The sequence below is a fragment of the Meriones unguiculatus genome, chromosome 9 (genome assembly GCF_030254825.1).
Source record: "Meriones unguiculatus strain TT.TT164.6M chromosome 9, Bangor_MerUng_6.1, whole genome shotgun sequence".
In the NCBI taxonomy this organism is placed as follows: Eukaryota; Metazoa; Chordata; class Mammalia; order Rodentia; family Muridae; genus Meriones; species Meriones unguiculatus.
Genome location: NC_083357.1, coordinates 50471551 through 50488166, shown reverse-complemented (window position 1 = coordinate 50488166; position 16616 = coordinate 50471551). Strand labels below are relative to the sequence as shown.

The 16616-nt window shown below is 39.5% G+C and overlaps 1 protein-coding gene across 1 annotated transcript in view; it reads left to right on the top strand.

The window, feature by feature from the left end:
- The first annotated feature begins 12641 nt into the window (after window positions 1-12641).
- Window positions 12642-16616, top strand: part of Rnf17 (ring finger protein 17) — a 141367-nt gene continuing 137392 nt past the window's right edge. Inside the window, exons 1-2 of the mRNA XM_060391145.1 lie at window positions 12642-12768; window positions 15435-15529. Of these exons, the coding sequence (XP_060247128.1) occupies window positions 12645-12768; window positions 15435-15529 (219 nt within the window). The 5' untranslated portion in view covers window positions 12642-12644. The remainder of the gene's footprint in view (window positions 12769-15434; window positions 15530-16616) is intronic.

The window sequence follows — 16616 nt, the reverse complement described above, 5'->3', positions numbered from 1 at the left end:
GATCAGGAACCACAAAGGTAAGCATCACCAACATAATACAAGAAATGGAAGAATCTCAGATATTGAAGATATAATTGAAGAAATTGATACATCTCTCAAAGAAAAAGTAAAATCGGAAAAGTGCTAAACACAAAACAATCAAGAAATGAAGGATGCCATGAAAAGATGAAATCTAAGAATAATAGAATAGAAGAAGATTCCAGACTCCAACGTCCAGAAAATATTTTCAAGAAATCATAGAAGAAAAAATTCCCAACTTAAAGAAAGAGATGTCCATAAACATACAAGAGGCCTACAGAACACCAAATAGACTAGACCAGAAAAGAAACTCCTCACGTCACATCATAGTCAAAACGCTAAATCTACAGAACAAAGAAAAAATATTAAAAGCAGCAAGGGAACTAGGCCATGTAACATATAAAGGTAGAGCTATCAGAATCACACCAGACTTCTTAATAGAAACTATGAAACCCAGAACTATGAAAGGGCCTGGGCAGATGTCATGCAGAGTATAAGAGACCACAAATGCCAACCCAGACTATTGTACCCAGCAAAGTTTTCAATCAACATAGATGGAGAAAACAAAATATTCCATGACAAAACTAAAGTTAAACAATATCTACATAACAACCCAGCCCTACAGAAGAGAATAGAAGGAAAACTCCTATCTAATGAAATCAACTACACCCAAGAAAACACAGGATGTAGGTAACTTCGCAACAAAAAGTTAAAAGAAAACAAGTATAGGAACACAGCAACACCATCAACTACACAATAAAAGGAACTAACATTCATTGGTCACTATTATCTGCCAACATCAACAGACTCAACACTCCAATAAAAAGACACAGACTAACAGAATGGTTGCAGAAACAGTATCCAACATTCTGCTGCCTCCAAGAAACACACCTCTGCAACAAAGATAAACACTACCTCAGAGTAAAGGGCTGAAAAATTGTTTTTCAAGCAAATGGACCCAGAAAACAAGCTGGAATAGTTACCCTAATATCTAATAAAATAGACTTTCAACCAAAATTAATCAAAAAAGATGAGGAGGGGCACTTCATTCTCATCAATGGAAAAATGCACCAGGAGGACATCACAATCCTGAACATCTATGCCCAAATACAAGAGCACCTACATTTGTAAATGAAATATTATTAAAGCTTAAATCACACATCGATTTCAACACCTTAATAGTGGGAGACTTCAACACTTCACTCTCACCAAGGGACAGATCATCAAGACAGAAGCTAAATAGGAAAATAATGGCACTTACAGAGGTCCTAAATCAAATGGACCTAATAGATGTCTACCGAACTTTTCACCCAAACTCAAAAGAGTATACCTTATTTTTAGCACTTCATGGAACCTTTTCAAATATTGACCATATAGTTGGGCACAAAGCAAGCCTCAACAAATACAAGAAGATTGAAATAATCCCTTGTATCCTCTCAGAACCCCAATGGCTTAAAACTAGACATCAACAACAACAGAAATAACAAAAAGTCTGCATACACATGAAAACTAAACAGCTCTCTGCTCAACAACAGCTTGGTCAGGGAAGAAATGGAAAAAGAAATTAGAGACTTCCTAAAATTCAATGAAAATGAAGGTACAACATACCCAAACTTATGGGACACAATGAAAGCAGGGCTAAGAGGAAAGTTCATAGCACTAAGTGCCTCCAGAAAGAAATTGGAGATATCTCATACAAGCAACTTAATGGCACACCAAAAGCCCTGGGGGGGGGGGGCGGGGAGCAGAAACACCCAAGAGGACTAGACAATGACTTAGAAACAAATAAAACAATTCAAAGAATCAATGAGACCAAGGGCCGGTTCTTTGAGAAAATCAACAGGATAGGCAAACCCTTAGCCAAACTAACTAAAAGGCAGAGAGAAACTATCCAAATAAGCAAAATCAGAAACAAAAAGGGCGACATAATGACAGACACTGAGGAAATCCAAAAAATTTGAAAATCTAAATGAAATGGACAATTTTCTTGATAGATTACATTTACCAAAATTAAATCAAGATCAGGTAAATAGATTAAATAGTCCTATATCCCCCAAGGAAATAGAAACAGTCATCAAAAGTCTACCTTCCGATGGTTACACAACAGACCTTCAAAGAAGAGTTAACTCCAATTCTCTTCAAACTATTCCACAAAGTAGAAACAGAAGAAACATTACCAAACTCATTCTATGAAGCCACAGTCACCTTGATACCTAAACTACACAAAGACCCAACAACAGAAAAAGAACTTCAGACCTATCATTGAACATTTTGAACATTGATGCAAAAATACTCAATAAATACTCACAAACTGAATCCAAGAACACATAAAAGATATCATCCACCATGACCAAGCAGGCTTTCATCCTAGGAATCCTGGGGTGGTTCAATGTATGGAAATCCCTCAATGTAATCCACCTATAAACAAACTAAAGGAGAAAAACCACATGATCATCACCTTAGATGCCGAAAAAGTATTTGACAAAATCCAACACCCATTCATGTTTAAAGTCTTGGAGAGATCAGGCATACAAGGTATATACCTAAACATAGTAAAGGCAATATACAGCAAGCCTATAGGCAACATCAAACTAAATGGAGAGAAACTTAAATCAATCCCACTGAAATCAGGGATAAGGCAAGGCTGCCCACTCTCTCCTTATCGCTTCAACATAGTACTTCAAGTCCTAGCTAGAGCAATAAGACAACTAAAGGAGAACAAGGGGATACAAATTAGAAAGGAAGAAGTCAAAGTATCACTATTTGCAGATGATATGAGAGTATGTATGAGTGACCCCAAAAATTCAACCAGAGAACTCGTTCTTCAGCTGATAAACACCTTCAGCAAACCGGCTGGATACAAAATTAACTGAAAAAAAAAATCAGTAACTCTCCTGCATACAAAAGACAAAAGGGCTGAGAAAGAAATTAGGAAAACTACACCCTTCACAATAGCCACTAATAACATAAAGTACCTTGGTGTGACCCTAACCAAGCAAGTGAAAGACCTGTTTGAAAAAAACTTCAAGTCTCTGAAGAAAGAAATAGAAGAAGATATCAGAAGATGGAAAGATCTTGCATACTCATGGATTGGTAGGATTAACATAGTGAAAATGGCCATCCTGCCAAAAGCAAAGTACAGATTCAATGCAATTCCCATAAAAATAGCAACACAATTCTTTACAGAACTTGAAAGAACAATTCTCAATTTCATATGGAAAAACAAAAAACACAGAATTGCTAAAACAATCCTATACGACAAGAGATCATCTGGAGGTATCGCCTTCCCTGATCTCAAGCTGTTCTACAGAGCAATAGTAAAAAAAAAAAAAAAAACTGCATGGTACTGGCATAGAAACCGGTTGGTGGATCAATGGAATTGAATAGAAGACCCAGAAATAAACCCACACACTTATGGACACCTGATTTTTGACAAAGATGCCAAAACCATACAATGGAAAAAAAGACAGCATCTTCAACAAATGGTGATGGTCCAACTGGATGTGTACCTGTAGAAAGACGCAAATAGATCCATACTTATCACCCTGCACAAACTAAAGTCCAAGTGGATCAAAGACCTCAATAAAACAGACACACTAAACCTGTTAGAAGAAAAAGGGGGGGAAAGCCATGAACTCATTGGCACAGGAGACAACTTCCTGAACAGAACACCAACAGCACAGGCTCTAAGAGCAACAATCAATAAATGGGACCTCATGAAACTGAAAGGCTTCTGTAAAGTGAAAGACACTGTCATCAGAACAAAATGATTGCCTACAGACTAAGAAAGGATCTTCACCAACCCTATATCTTGAGAGAGGGCTAATATCCAGAATATATAAAGAACTTAAGTTAAAAAGCAACAAATCAAGTAATCTAATTATAAAACAGAGTACAGAGCTAAACAGGGAATTCTCAATAGAGGAATATAAAATGGCAGAGAAACACTTAAAGAAATGCTCAACATCCCTTGTCATAAGGGAAATGCAAATCAAAACTACCCTGAGATTTCACCTTACACCCATCAGAATGGCTAAGATCAAAAACTCAAGTGACAACACATTCTGGAGAGATGTGGAGAAAGAGGAACCCTCCTCCATTGCTGGTCGAAATGTAAACTTGTACAACCACTTTGGAAATCAATCTGGCACTTTCTCAGACAATGAGGAATAGCGCTTCTTCAAGATCCAGCTATACTACTCCTAGGCATATATCCAAAATATGTTCAAGTATACAACAAGGACATTTGCTCAACCATGTTTGTAGCAGCTTTATTTGTAATAGCTAGAATCTGGAAACAACCCAGATGTCCCTCAACTGAGGAATTGATACAGAAATTGTGGTACATTTACACAATGGAATACTACTCAACAATTGAAAACAAGGAAATCATGAAATTTGCAGGCAAATGGTAGGAACTAGAAAAGATCATCCTGAGTGAGGTATCGAAGAAGGAGAAAGATGCACATGGTATTTACTTATAAGTGGATATTAGACACATAATATGGAGTAAACATACTAAAGTCTGTATACCTAAAGAAGCTAAGCAAGAAGGGAAGATGATCAATCTTCATTCAGAAAGGCAAATGAGATGGACATCGGAAGAGGAAGAAAACAGGGAACAGGAGAGGAGCCTACCACAGAAGGCCTCTGAAAGACTCTATCCTGCAGGGTATTAAAGCAGATGCTGAGACTCAGCCAAACTTTGGGCAGAGTGCAGGGAATCTTATGAAAGAAGGGGGAGATAGAAAGACCTGGAGGGGACAGGAGTTCCACAAGGAGAGCAACAGAACCAAAAATTGGGGGCCCAGGAGTCTTTTCTGAGACTGATACTCCTACCAAGGACCATGCATGGAGATAACCTAGAACCCTTGCCCAGATGTAGCCATGGCAGCTCAGTGTCCAAGTAGGTTCCCTAGTAATGGGAACAGAGACTGTCTCTGACATGAACTCAGTGGCTGGCTCTTTGATCACCTCCCCCTGAGGGGGAAACAGCCTTACCAGGTCACAGAGGAAGACAATGCAGCCAGTCCTGATGAGACCTGATAGGCTAGGGTCAGATGGAAGGGGAGGAGGACCTTCCCTATCAGTGGACTCGGGGAGGGGCATAGGAAGAGATGAGGGAGTAAGGGTGAGATTGGGAGGGGATGACAAAGGGGTCTACAGCTGGGATACAGAGTGGATAAATTTTAATTAATAAAAAAATTAATTAATATTTTTAAAAAAACCAAAGCTGAAATGCTATCATGGAATCAATTTCTCTCAGTTTCAGTCTCCCCCGAGCCTTGCCCTCTGCGGTATATGTGTGTATGTGTGCTCTGTCCCAAGAAACCCTATATAAACCCTGTGTTCCTCCAAGTTCTCTGCTGCTTCTTTACCCATCAGGGGCAGCCATCCTCCTGGGTTTTTTCCTCCCAGTAAATCTCTTGTGTGAGGTTTATTTTGCCACCTGACTTTGCGGTCTTCCTCGGCTCCTGACTGCCAGGCTACCTCTCAGAGCAGAGCTTAACACTTCTGTTGGGGAGAGCGCTCCCTGCTGGAGCAGAGCTGTAACACTTCTGCAGGAAAAGCCTTTGCCTTCAGAGCTGCAATGCTTACCTCTATCTTCCAAGTGCTGAAATCACCAGGGTAAGCTCTATATACTCCGTCTCTGTCTCTCTCTCGTCTTATCCTGGGTTACTCAAGGACCATTAGTTCAAATTCTAAACCAATCTGGAGACAAGTGAATATTCTAGGTTACCAGAAGAGAGTTTGTCTAAACTAAAAGGCATACAAGATTGACAAATAGCTTTACCTTTCAGTCTACCTGCTTACTCCAATCCTGCCATGAAAATGCTTGGGTCAGCAGCCATTTGGTTTTATAATGTTTTTTTTTAATAACAATATTTCAATGAGTATTCCATAAGGTTACTGTGGGGTATTTGATTGCATTTCTCTAGTGATCAATGAAGCTGATATTCATTGTCTCTTGTCTGTTAATTTTGGCTTTTATAATCTCATCTCTTGGGCTGTTTTTCTTTTTTTTTATAGATACAGGAGAATATTTCTTTATTCTAGATTCTATCAATAATATACTCTTCTGGGCGGTGACTTTTCAAATTTTCGTTTATATTTTTTATTTGGAGATGCTTTAGTTTTCTGTGGTATTTTTAAAAAGATTTCTGAGTTTTGATTTGTTTTAGAGTTTTATTACCTTCACTTTAAAATTAAGTTTTATTTTTGGTATTTTTTAGATGAGAAGGGAATTCCAGGCAGCAAAACACAACATAAATTGGTTGTGGTGGTACATGCCTTTGAACCCAGCACCCAGGAAGATGGGGCAGGCAGATCTCTGTGAGGTTGAGGCCAGCCTAGTCTACATGGGGAGTTATAGGAAAGCCAGGGCTACATAGTGAGACTCTGTCTTTAAAAAATTAAATCAAATAAACCAAAACAAACTATAAGAACACAATAATTTGAACATACATATACACACACACAGGCAAGCTTTCCAGGGTGGCCTGGGATTGGAGTAAACTCAGGGACCAGTGGGATTCTGTTTCTTGGTCCTAGTCTTGGGCTTGGGGTCAAGTCAATGTCAGGGTGGTCTTTCCCTAACTCCTTTACCTTACAGTACAGGCAGGAGGAACCAGCGATCAGTCTGGGATTTATTGCAAATTCTAGGCCAGCTCAGATATATAGTAACACCTGTATCAACAAAAAAACAAGTGATCTTAAATACACAATACCTTGGGCCATCAGGGGGAAAGGCAACAAAATTTAGAGAAATGTATTTTTAATATAAGCCTCACAGGGTCCCAACATAAGCACTTTCAAAGATGAAATTATATCCAATACAAAATCATGTGGAGAAACAAGTAAAACGGGACTTTCTTTGGGACCATCAGTGAATGGAATAAAGACACAGAGACTTACTATATTTATTATTAGCTGAGGTGCTATCGCTGGGCAGATTCTCAGCTATTCTATCCAGACAATGGTAGTCTGGCCTACCTCTAGATGTACATGGTCCATTACATCTTGGTCTTAGTCTCAGCACTGTTTCTTCCTCCGTGTCTGTCTGGAGACTCCTCCCACCTGATCTTTCCAGAGTTCCTATCTCTGATAAAAGGCCTTCCTATCCTTTCCTTGCCTCTGCTATTGGCCATTCAGCTCTTTATTAAACCAATCAGAAAGTGTTGAAGGGAGTGCTTACAAAATATGATGCAGTTAAAGAATAACAAAACCGAAGTCTGGCCTGTAATCAGATCTCTGCAGGTACAGGAATCAGAATTTGAATAATACAAAGACAATCTTTACACAGTGCATAAAAAGATCAGTCTAATGAACAAGTTACTGTGTAAGAGAACCAGCAAAAAAACAACAATTTGTGGAATTAAATTTCTCAAGAGAAAAAAACTTAAAGGATATAACAGAAAATGTGTTCAAAATATTTTTAAAAGGGGCCGGAGAGAAGGATCAACAGTTAAGAGCACATAGTGAGCTTGCAGAGGACTGGGGTTTGGTTCCCAGCACCCACATGGTGACTTACAACACTCTGAACCTTCAGTTCCAGGGGAATGCGATGTCCTCTTCTGTTCTTCATGGCCATTAGGCACACACATAGTGCTTAAAAACAAACAAACAAACAAACAAATACTAGTGATTTAAAATAGAGAGAGGCCTGCCTGCTGCCCATGGTGCATCGCTGCCTGATGCAGGCACCAGTAAGATGAACAAGTATGTGGTGGAGAGATGGGAGAGAATGAGAAGTGGAACAGTTTGAGCACCGTGAGGAGAGACAGATCTGGAGATGTGAGGGTGGTGAGGAATGTTCTGACGTGAGCAGCCTGCACTGCTCCCTGAGGCCATGGTGAAGTCCAGGCCTATGTCTGCTGAGGACCATGTCCATGCCTATGGCCATGCAGCACTAGGGATCTGTGTCAATGTCCATGACCCATATTACCACCAAAGGCCATGAGACTGTCCCTAGTCTAGGGTGCCGCCTGGGACCGTATTTCTGTCTGAGGGCTGTGCAGAACCGGTCCTGCCCCTCACTGGCTGCAGCACTCAAGAGAGGGCCCCATCTCCCATTCCACACCTGGCCTGGGTAGCACAGTAAAGCTGGCCCTTGTGGCAGGGATGCAAGCAAGCTGGCCCCAAGGGCATAGGCACAGGAAAGATAGCCCCCATCCCCACCCTGGCAAGAGAGCTGGTCACAAGGGTGGGAAAAGTGAGAGCTGGCTCCACCCCTTGCCAGCTGTGGCATTCGTTGAGCTGGCTTGGGCAGTGCTGGAGAGGTTGCCCTAGAGGTGGTGCGGGAAAGCTGCTACCACCCAGGCCCAGGTCCAGAGCTTTGAGCTGTTCCACCCCAACATCTGCCTCATCTATGAACTGCTGGATCATGCGAAAGGGCTGGTCCTACAGGTCCAAAGCTGCAGATCTCCAAGACACAGGGCATCAACAGGATATCAGAGAGGAGTCCCGGTGTCTTAGGATTTCCATTGTTGTGAAGAGACACCGTGACCACAGTAACTCTTATAAATGAAAACATTTAATTGGGGCTGGATTACTCTTGCCGAGGTTTAGTCTATTATCATCATGGCAGGAAGCATGGCAGCTTGCAGGTAAACTTGATGTTGAAGTCGCCTAGAGTTCTACATTTTGATCTGAAGGCAGCCAGGAGGAGATTGGGTACGTTTCACACTGCTTGAGCATATGTAGCTGGAGCATAGGAGACCTCACAGACCACCCCCACAATGACACACTCCCTCAACAAGGCCACATCTACTAATAGGGCTACTTATGGGCCAAGTACTGAAACACATGAGTCTGAGGGGCCATTCCTATTCAAACCACACCCAGCAGGCTCCAGTATTGATAGTATAGCAGAAGCCAGAGGCCTGGAATCATACCAAGGACTCATTGCAATGAACATTTGCAAGTAAAGATGTTTGGACAAAAGTATATCCTGTGTGACACACCTTGAAACACTGCAGATTCCATTCCATGTTGTTGTTGTTGTTGTTCAATTTTAATTTTATTTTTTAATTTTCTTTTGACAGAGAGGCTGCAAGAGTGGTGGGCCGATATGAATGGATGGGGAGATGAGTGGGATTGGGGTGCATGATGTGAAGTTCACAAAGAAACAATAGAAAGATTTTTTAAAAAGAATAAAGATAGAATAAAAAAGATACAAGGGAAATAATTTCACCCCAAAATATTGTGCAACTATGGCAGTTAAAAGAAAGAAAATATAGTCATAGACATTTTAATATTTACTGGTCATGATAAATATCAAATTAGATGAAAATGAACAGAGAGTTAACAAGGACATGGTTCTAAAAAAATTTAGCCAAAAGGCAGCACAAAGATATTTAAAAATGAAAAATATGAAAGGCATTAAAAGGAATAAGGAGAAATTAGTCCAATTTGTTGCTGAGAAAAATGTAACAAAGGAAATAGCAATAATTGGGATTTCCAAGACCTGTAAGACAAGAATTTATGGATCCAAGAATTGCCATCAAGTAGAGTAAACATTATGGTTTGAATGTGAAATGTTCCTCAGAGGCTTGTATGCATTAGGAGCTTGGTTCCTAGTTGATTGCACCATTTTGGCAAGTTTTGAAAACTTCAGAAGGTGGAAAGTGGCTGGCAGAAAGAGGTCACCATGAGGTGCAATCTCTGCCCGACTCTCAGCTTCTGAGCTGCCATGAGGTGAACAGTCTCCGTCTCCTCATACTTTGCCACCATGAAGCTGTACTTCCTTTCCATGCACCCAGAATCAATGGTACCAAGGGCCATGGACTAAAGTCTCTAAAACCATAAGCCAAATAAAGATTTCATCATTCAAATGGTAATCTCAAGTATTTGGGTCATGGCTACAGAGAAGAAAATGGTACAATAAATAAGTATCAACACTTCAGAATTATTGTGAATATACAGAGTGCTAAAGAAACACAATTTGCTTTTAAAGAATGACACTTTAACATACAATTTCTTAATAATAATAGAAACAAAAAGTCATGTAAAGTTATTTGAGAAATAACCTAGTTTTTTTGGGTCACTAAACAACCATTCAAGCATGAGAATGAGAGGAAAATCTTTCTTCCTGTAAATAAAAACTTACTCTGTTCACCAGTAATAAATCCCTACCTAAATACACTTCTTAAGGATGCCCTTGAAGAAAACTTCTCCTAGATGGAAGGTATAAAATACAAGGGAGAAAAAAACAAAAAAACAAACAAACAAACAAAAAAAACACAAAACCTAGCCAACATGTCAGTATATTCAAAGAGATATAATAAAACTAAACAACTTAAGACTAAATTATTTCTTAAACTGATTGGAAGGTATATGTGTGTTTGCACTTTTACTCCTTATTCCCTTATCTTAAAGATAAAACGGGAAAAAATTAATAGCAGAGGGAAGAGTTTCTGATCGACCTATGAGAGGACAAAGTCATAAGAATTCATCACAGTCATTGGGAAAACAATAAAGGGTTTCGAACAAAAGACCTAACTAATGTAGATTAAATGTTAATACGGCAAGTCTAACTGCTCTATTTGTATATTACTTTTAATACTAAGTACCTACCATAGGGTCTAAACTCATATCATTGTATTTTTCACTAGTCCTGATTTATCCAACATTATTCAACTTCTGAGATTACCAAGGGCATACTTCCTTGCATCATACCTGATGATATTCAGTAAAACCACGGATAATCAGAAGTATGATTATTCTGTAGTACCTCAGATATTCATATTTTGGCCAAAATGAATCTCTATGCAATGAGATTGTTGTTATTCAAATCACTCTACTATGACTACTATAAAGTGCGTGTAAATAGTAGTGTGTGCCTCCTACTCCCAACAACTCTGGAAGCTCAGAAATGAGAGATCACCTGTGTCCAGAAGTCTGAAACCAGCCTGGGAAACATAGATAGACTCTGACTCAAAAAGCAAAAGGCAAAATCAAACTAAGATTTATACCTGGAGGAAAAGACTGTTGCTACATGCTGAAGTGGTAATCATCAATGAGGTTTCAAAGCTCGAAAACAACCTCCAAAGGCTGGAAAGAGTGAGTTGACAAAGAAGGAGTGGATAGTTCAGATGAGGGGGAAGGAAAGAGACTAAAAAAAATTTAAGGTCAGAATAATCAACATGCTACATTAGAATATTGGTTTTATTATCATTAGAAAGCACCTTAATTCCATTATGAGTCAATAAAAACTAACGGATGGGTGAATGGGAACAGATTTAAACATCCAAATTTCCTCCTAAAGGTAACAAGGCATAAGGATTTTTCAGTGGGAGTATGCCTTAATTTTTTTTAATTAGTCCATCATAAAACTTCTCAATTAGTAAAAGTTGGCTTATTTTCATGGCCGTAAACATTGGTCACTATTCTCAAAAGACATCCTAAAAAAGCAGCCGTGTTCATCGTATCTAACATTTAGACGCTGAGGAGTACTGTGTGTTCATTTTTGCAATGTTTCAATACACACACACCAAATTCAAAGAACAAATTGCGTTTTACAAAAAACAAAACAAAACTATAAAAATGTCAATTGCTGTTTTATGAGGGGTGTGCCTGTAAAAACTTTTTTTTTAACGTATAATCATTATACAATATAGAGCAGGAAAAAGAAACTATACACACAAGACTTTATTTTTAGCAGCCGAGTTGGTCCTGCCACCGCCAGGTGCTTCTTCTGAAATAGTCCCGTCAGTTAGTTGCCAGATTCTTTCCTTCCTTGTTCACAAATCCACCCCCGTGCTTTGCTGATTACGGGGCAAAGCCCACTATTCAGGCCTCTTCAAAATTCTTTAATTCCTCCCCTGCCCCAAAGTTCCACACTGAGCAAACTAGTACGTACCCTTGTTGGGTGGTTTATAAATTAATTCTTTAGCAGCCACGGCATCTCCCTGGTAAAGCTTCTCCCTGTGGTTTTTCTCCCTGGAATGCTTACTTTCCGTTTACTCCTTTTAGTATTGGTGGGGTTCTAGGGTCTAGGGGAAAACAAAACAAAACAAAACCTTTCCACGTCTAGGAAGACTTTCCATACCACTGTAAACCATATTGACTCCTTCTTACTCTAGACACCAAATTACTAGATACACGCCTCTCAAGCAGAAATCTATTAGCTTTCAAGTTCTTAGCCTCCCTGATGCCTCCCAGGATGGAGCCTTGCAGATGAGTCTCCGCAGCTGTTAGTAATAAGCATCCTTTGTTTGGAGTTAATTGAATCTCTCACAGGGTAGCTAATTGAGGTCTCCGCCACAGCTACTATCAAGGTCTGACAGAGATTGCCGCCCTGACCCAGAGCACGTAAAGAAGGGGCCTCCTTTGTCCCAAAAGCTGATGCTGGAGGTCCCTCAGGACAGTAGGAAACAATTCACACAGCACGATTTCAAGCTGGTTAAGGTGTGACTCCCGGGGAGGACTTGAAAAGTAAGCCCAAGCTCTCTCTCAGGAACGCAAGTGTCCCAGCTAAAACTGAAAGCCCAGCACCCCACAGGAGCCCAGGCCCTCTGCCTCCTGATTGGCTGCCTGCGCCCACCAGCTTCCTGGGATTGGCCCCCGCCGCGGGGGCTGCTGGGACCTGCACGTGCCGCTGCTCCTCAGTGAGAGGAGCGATGGCCATGGCGTCGGAGGCTTCTACAGCCGGGCTCGCTTCCTGCCACCTAGTGGGGAGTCCGAGTGGACCGCGGGGTGCTTCGGGGTGCCAGTGCTCTCGGTGCGGAAGAAAGGTGCCCGCTGCCTCCGGTGAGGAGCCTGGGGCTTGCCGGGTGTCCCTGCGGGCCGCCCGGCTACACGAGGCCTGGAGGAGGGTCAGGCCGCGAGGGTGTGCGAGGGGCCCGGGTCACCGCGAACCCGGCTGTGGCTTGTGCGCAGTTGGGCATCCCGAGGTGCTTTCCACACGCCCGGGGAGATGGAGGCAGAGTTGCCTTTAGGGGCCCTCCCCCGCTGCCAAGTCTCGGAAGCACTCTGTCACGCCTCGCCAAGTGGACAGACTCGTGAAAGGGCAGTGAGGAAACAGGGTGCTTATTAACTGGAGTCACCCCCATGGCCCACACAACATGCTTTACTCCTTTGGTTCAAAAAGGAAAAAAAAAAAAAAGAGCAAAACAACAAAACAAATCCCGAAAGAAATGCTGTGTGATCTTGTAATCAAGAAGGAATGAAACTTGATCTTCCTGGATAGTTTTTCTTACAGGAGTAATGAGGAATGAAAAATTTTTTTAGACTAAAAAAATAAAATTAAAAAAAAAGAGGCCCAATTTATCTTAAAGCACTGCTTGGGAAACTCTGGTTTCTTTTGTGACTCTTGGGATTTGGCTTTTGTTTTTTGAGGGGGTGGTACAGAGTTTTTGCCTGTGTTTACCGTGCTCCTGTTGAGTTCATTTACAATCCACAAAATTAATTTTTAAGTTCAGGTTGTTTTATTGTAACTTGAGTCCTTTAGAGGACTTGCACACGAATAAGTTGTTGCATCAAAACTCCTGGAATTACTGAAAGGCTTGTTCCTTTACAGTCTAATGTTTACACATTACATGTAATCACATACACAATATAGAAGGTCAGTTGGCCCTTTCAAGATGGACACCGCGTAGGCGACAGTATCTTCCACAGAGAAAGCTGATTGCGTTTTCAACGGGGAGCAGCTTCTCTCTCAAGGCATTTATTTGTTTTGCGGTACTGGAATTGGACCCAGATCCTTGTAGATGCCAGCCAAACTAACTGCCCCAGATCTAGCCTCCTCAGTAGCTGGGATTACAGGCCTGCACTGTAGACCAATTTGGAGTTTTGGTCACTGCTTCTGTTAAACTGAAAATGTCTATTTTAAGATGAAAATTATTATAAAATAAGGTTCTTAAGCATAATAAGCTTTTAAAGCCAATGGTTTGTCTATGCATTTGTATTAGATTTAGAAATATTCAACTGGAAAAATAGTTACTGCTTTATAAGCTAAATAGTATGCTACAGGTCAACTTGTACAATATCAAAAATTATATTAAGACAGTTGAGAATTTGTATTGCTTTAGTTATATTAGCCCTGAAGTTTAAATATAACTTTAAAACATAGCAGCCTTGCACCAAATTTCAGTTTGCTAAAAAGTTAAAATACTTTTCAAAAATGTCAAATTAATGAAATTATTTTAATTTAGCAAGAATTTCATAAATGTGTTCTACCAGAACATTACTAATTATTTTACTTTTTCTGTGTAAGGATGTTTTGACTTGTGTGCCTGGAGCCTGAGGAAAAGGCTGGCACTTATGGGGAGGTAAAAACAGATCTCTGGAGATTTGCCAGCTACTGTAGCCTGCTTGACATGTACCAACCCAGTGAGAGACCCTTTCTCAAAAAAAAAAAAAAAAAGTAGTCTACTTCTGAGGAACAGAACTCATTGTTGTTCTTTAGCCTCCACATGTACCTGCACAGGTGAATACTCACACACACACTAACAAAAATAAATAATGAAATAAGATAGTACTCTATTTTAAAAACTATGTAATTTTTAAGTTTATTATGAGAAGCTTAAAATTCTACCTCGTACATTTAAATATTTTAAAATAATAAAGATATATATACAAATTATGTGTGTATATATATATGTGTGTGTGTGTTTGTGGTGCACACATGCACAAATGCATGCATTTGAAAGCTGAAAGAAAACTTGCAGGAGTCCATATTCTCCTGTTTTGTAGGTTCTGGGGGTCAAAGTCAGATCATCAGTCTTGGCAGCAAACACCCTTGTCCACTGAACCATCTTGCAAGTTCACATTTAAATCTTGATACAATAATAATTATGGTACTTTTCACAAATGCTAGGTTTATAAAAAATAATCTTACTGTGAGTCACCTGTATGAAAATAATAACATTTGCCTTCTACCCTGGTTTCCATCCTTGCTAACCTCTTAGATTATTATGAGAGAATTCTTACCAGTGTTTCATTTCAGCTTTCCCTAACGTTTCATAAGACAGAAAATACAAATTAGCCATGGGTAGTATTATCAAACAGAATGAAGATTGGTCTTGGAAACAGAAGGTTGGAGTCTGGGTTAAACGTTTTAATTAGCCAGATTACCAACACATTTTTCTGTCTTCAGGTTGGATATAATATTTGCAGCCAGTTAGACATGATATTTACAAATTAAATATGTGAGACCACTCTCTATAATTGTAAGATGGCAAATTCATAGTTGTATATGATCAAAACTGCCTGGATTCATATAGCTCTGTATGATATTGCTTCCTGATTTTTCTCCCTTCTTTTGACTTTTGTAGTTTCTCCTAAATATTTTAATGTCAGCCAGTCTAACTAAACTATATATCTTTTCCTATACTTTTTGAATTTTTCCTTTATTTTTAACTATTTCCCAGTTCTACAAATTGTAGAATGTTTAATTGATTAAATTTCATCCACAGGTCACCACCATGAGTTTCAGTGTGGACATGCCTTCTGTGACCTGTGCCTGTTAGTAACTCCAGAATATGCCACAAGTAAAGGCACTGACTGTGAGGTAAGTTTTCTAATCCTTCATACTGAATATATCCTCAGGTTATAGGTTAAAATATGAGACAACTAAAATGTTTCTCATTGGAAACTAGAAATTTCTGTTTTGGCTGCTTAATCTCTGCCTAAAGAAGCATTAACAAAAGATAAAAGTTTCCATGAATCAGGAGGATAGATCTTCAGGTAGAAGCACTTGCAGTGCAAGCCTGAAGACCTGCATTTGGATCCCAAAACCCATGTAAAAACCAGATGGAGTTTCCCCCTGGCTACCATACTCATGTGTGTACCCTCAGTCACAGACATATACCATTACACAAGACCAACATTAAAATAAAAAGAAAAATTTTCTATCCATTTTATAATTCCTCAAAGTGATGAAGAAAGATTAAAGTCATAGATATTGCTCACATATTTTGATTGTTGGGAGACATTGGTGAAAAAATACCACAAATTAGGTAAAATACCTATATAAGTATATTGCTTTCAAAAATCCTGCCACTTTTTCTATGCCAAAACCATGCAAACAAGCTTGGAACTCTTCTCTTCAACTCTGTGTTGTGAGCTGTTGTTTGTAAAGACATTGTACTGTAAAAAGAGAAGTAAAACAACTAACTGCCAAATGTTAATATTTAATCCAGAAGTACTAAGTATACGACAGTTCAACTAAGGCTAAAATCCTTCAGCTGTCAAGAGTGAAAACATATCAGTGTTTGTATTTAGAGCAAATACAAATACAGTTTGATTTTTATAATATACAAAGTTGACTGTAAAATTCTGCAAACTTAGTATTCCACTGGAGAGATGGATTGATTTATATCTGTTGTTTTCCCTGGGGAGTAATACTTAATATGGAGGAAACACTGTGCAAACTTCCAGGGCATTAAAAGAACCTTTATTATTTAGTTTCAGATTCATTGGCTTCCAGGTTATACACAGCACAGCTGTATATGTTGTCATTTGTGAAAGCTCTAATTACAACAGAAATATCTGTTTTTGTCTGTGTTGGAATTACAAGTGATGCCTTTTATTGTGGAAAATTCCTATACACTTTGATCGCTGTGATGTGGCATTTTTCAGATGTGGAGGTTATACAT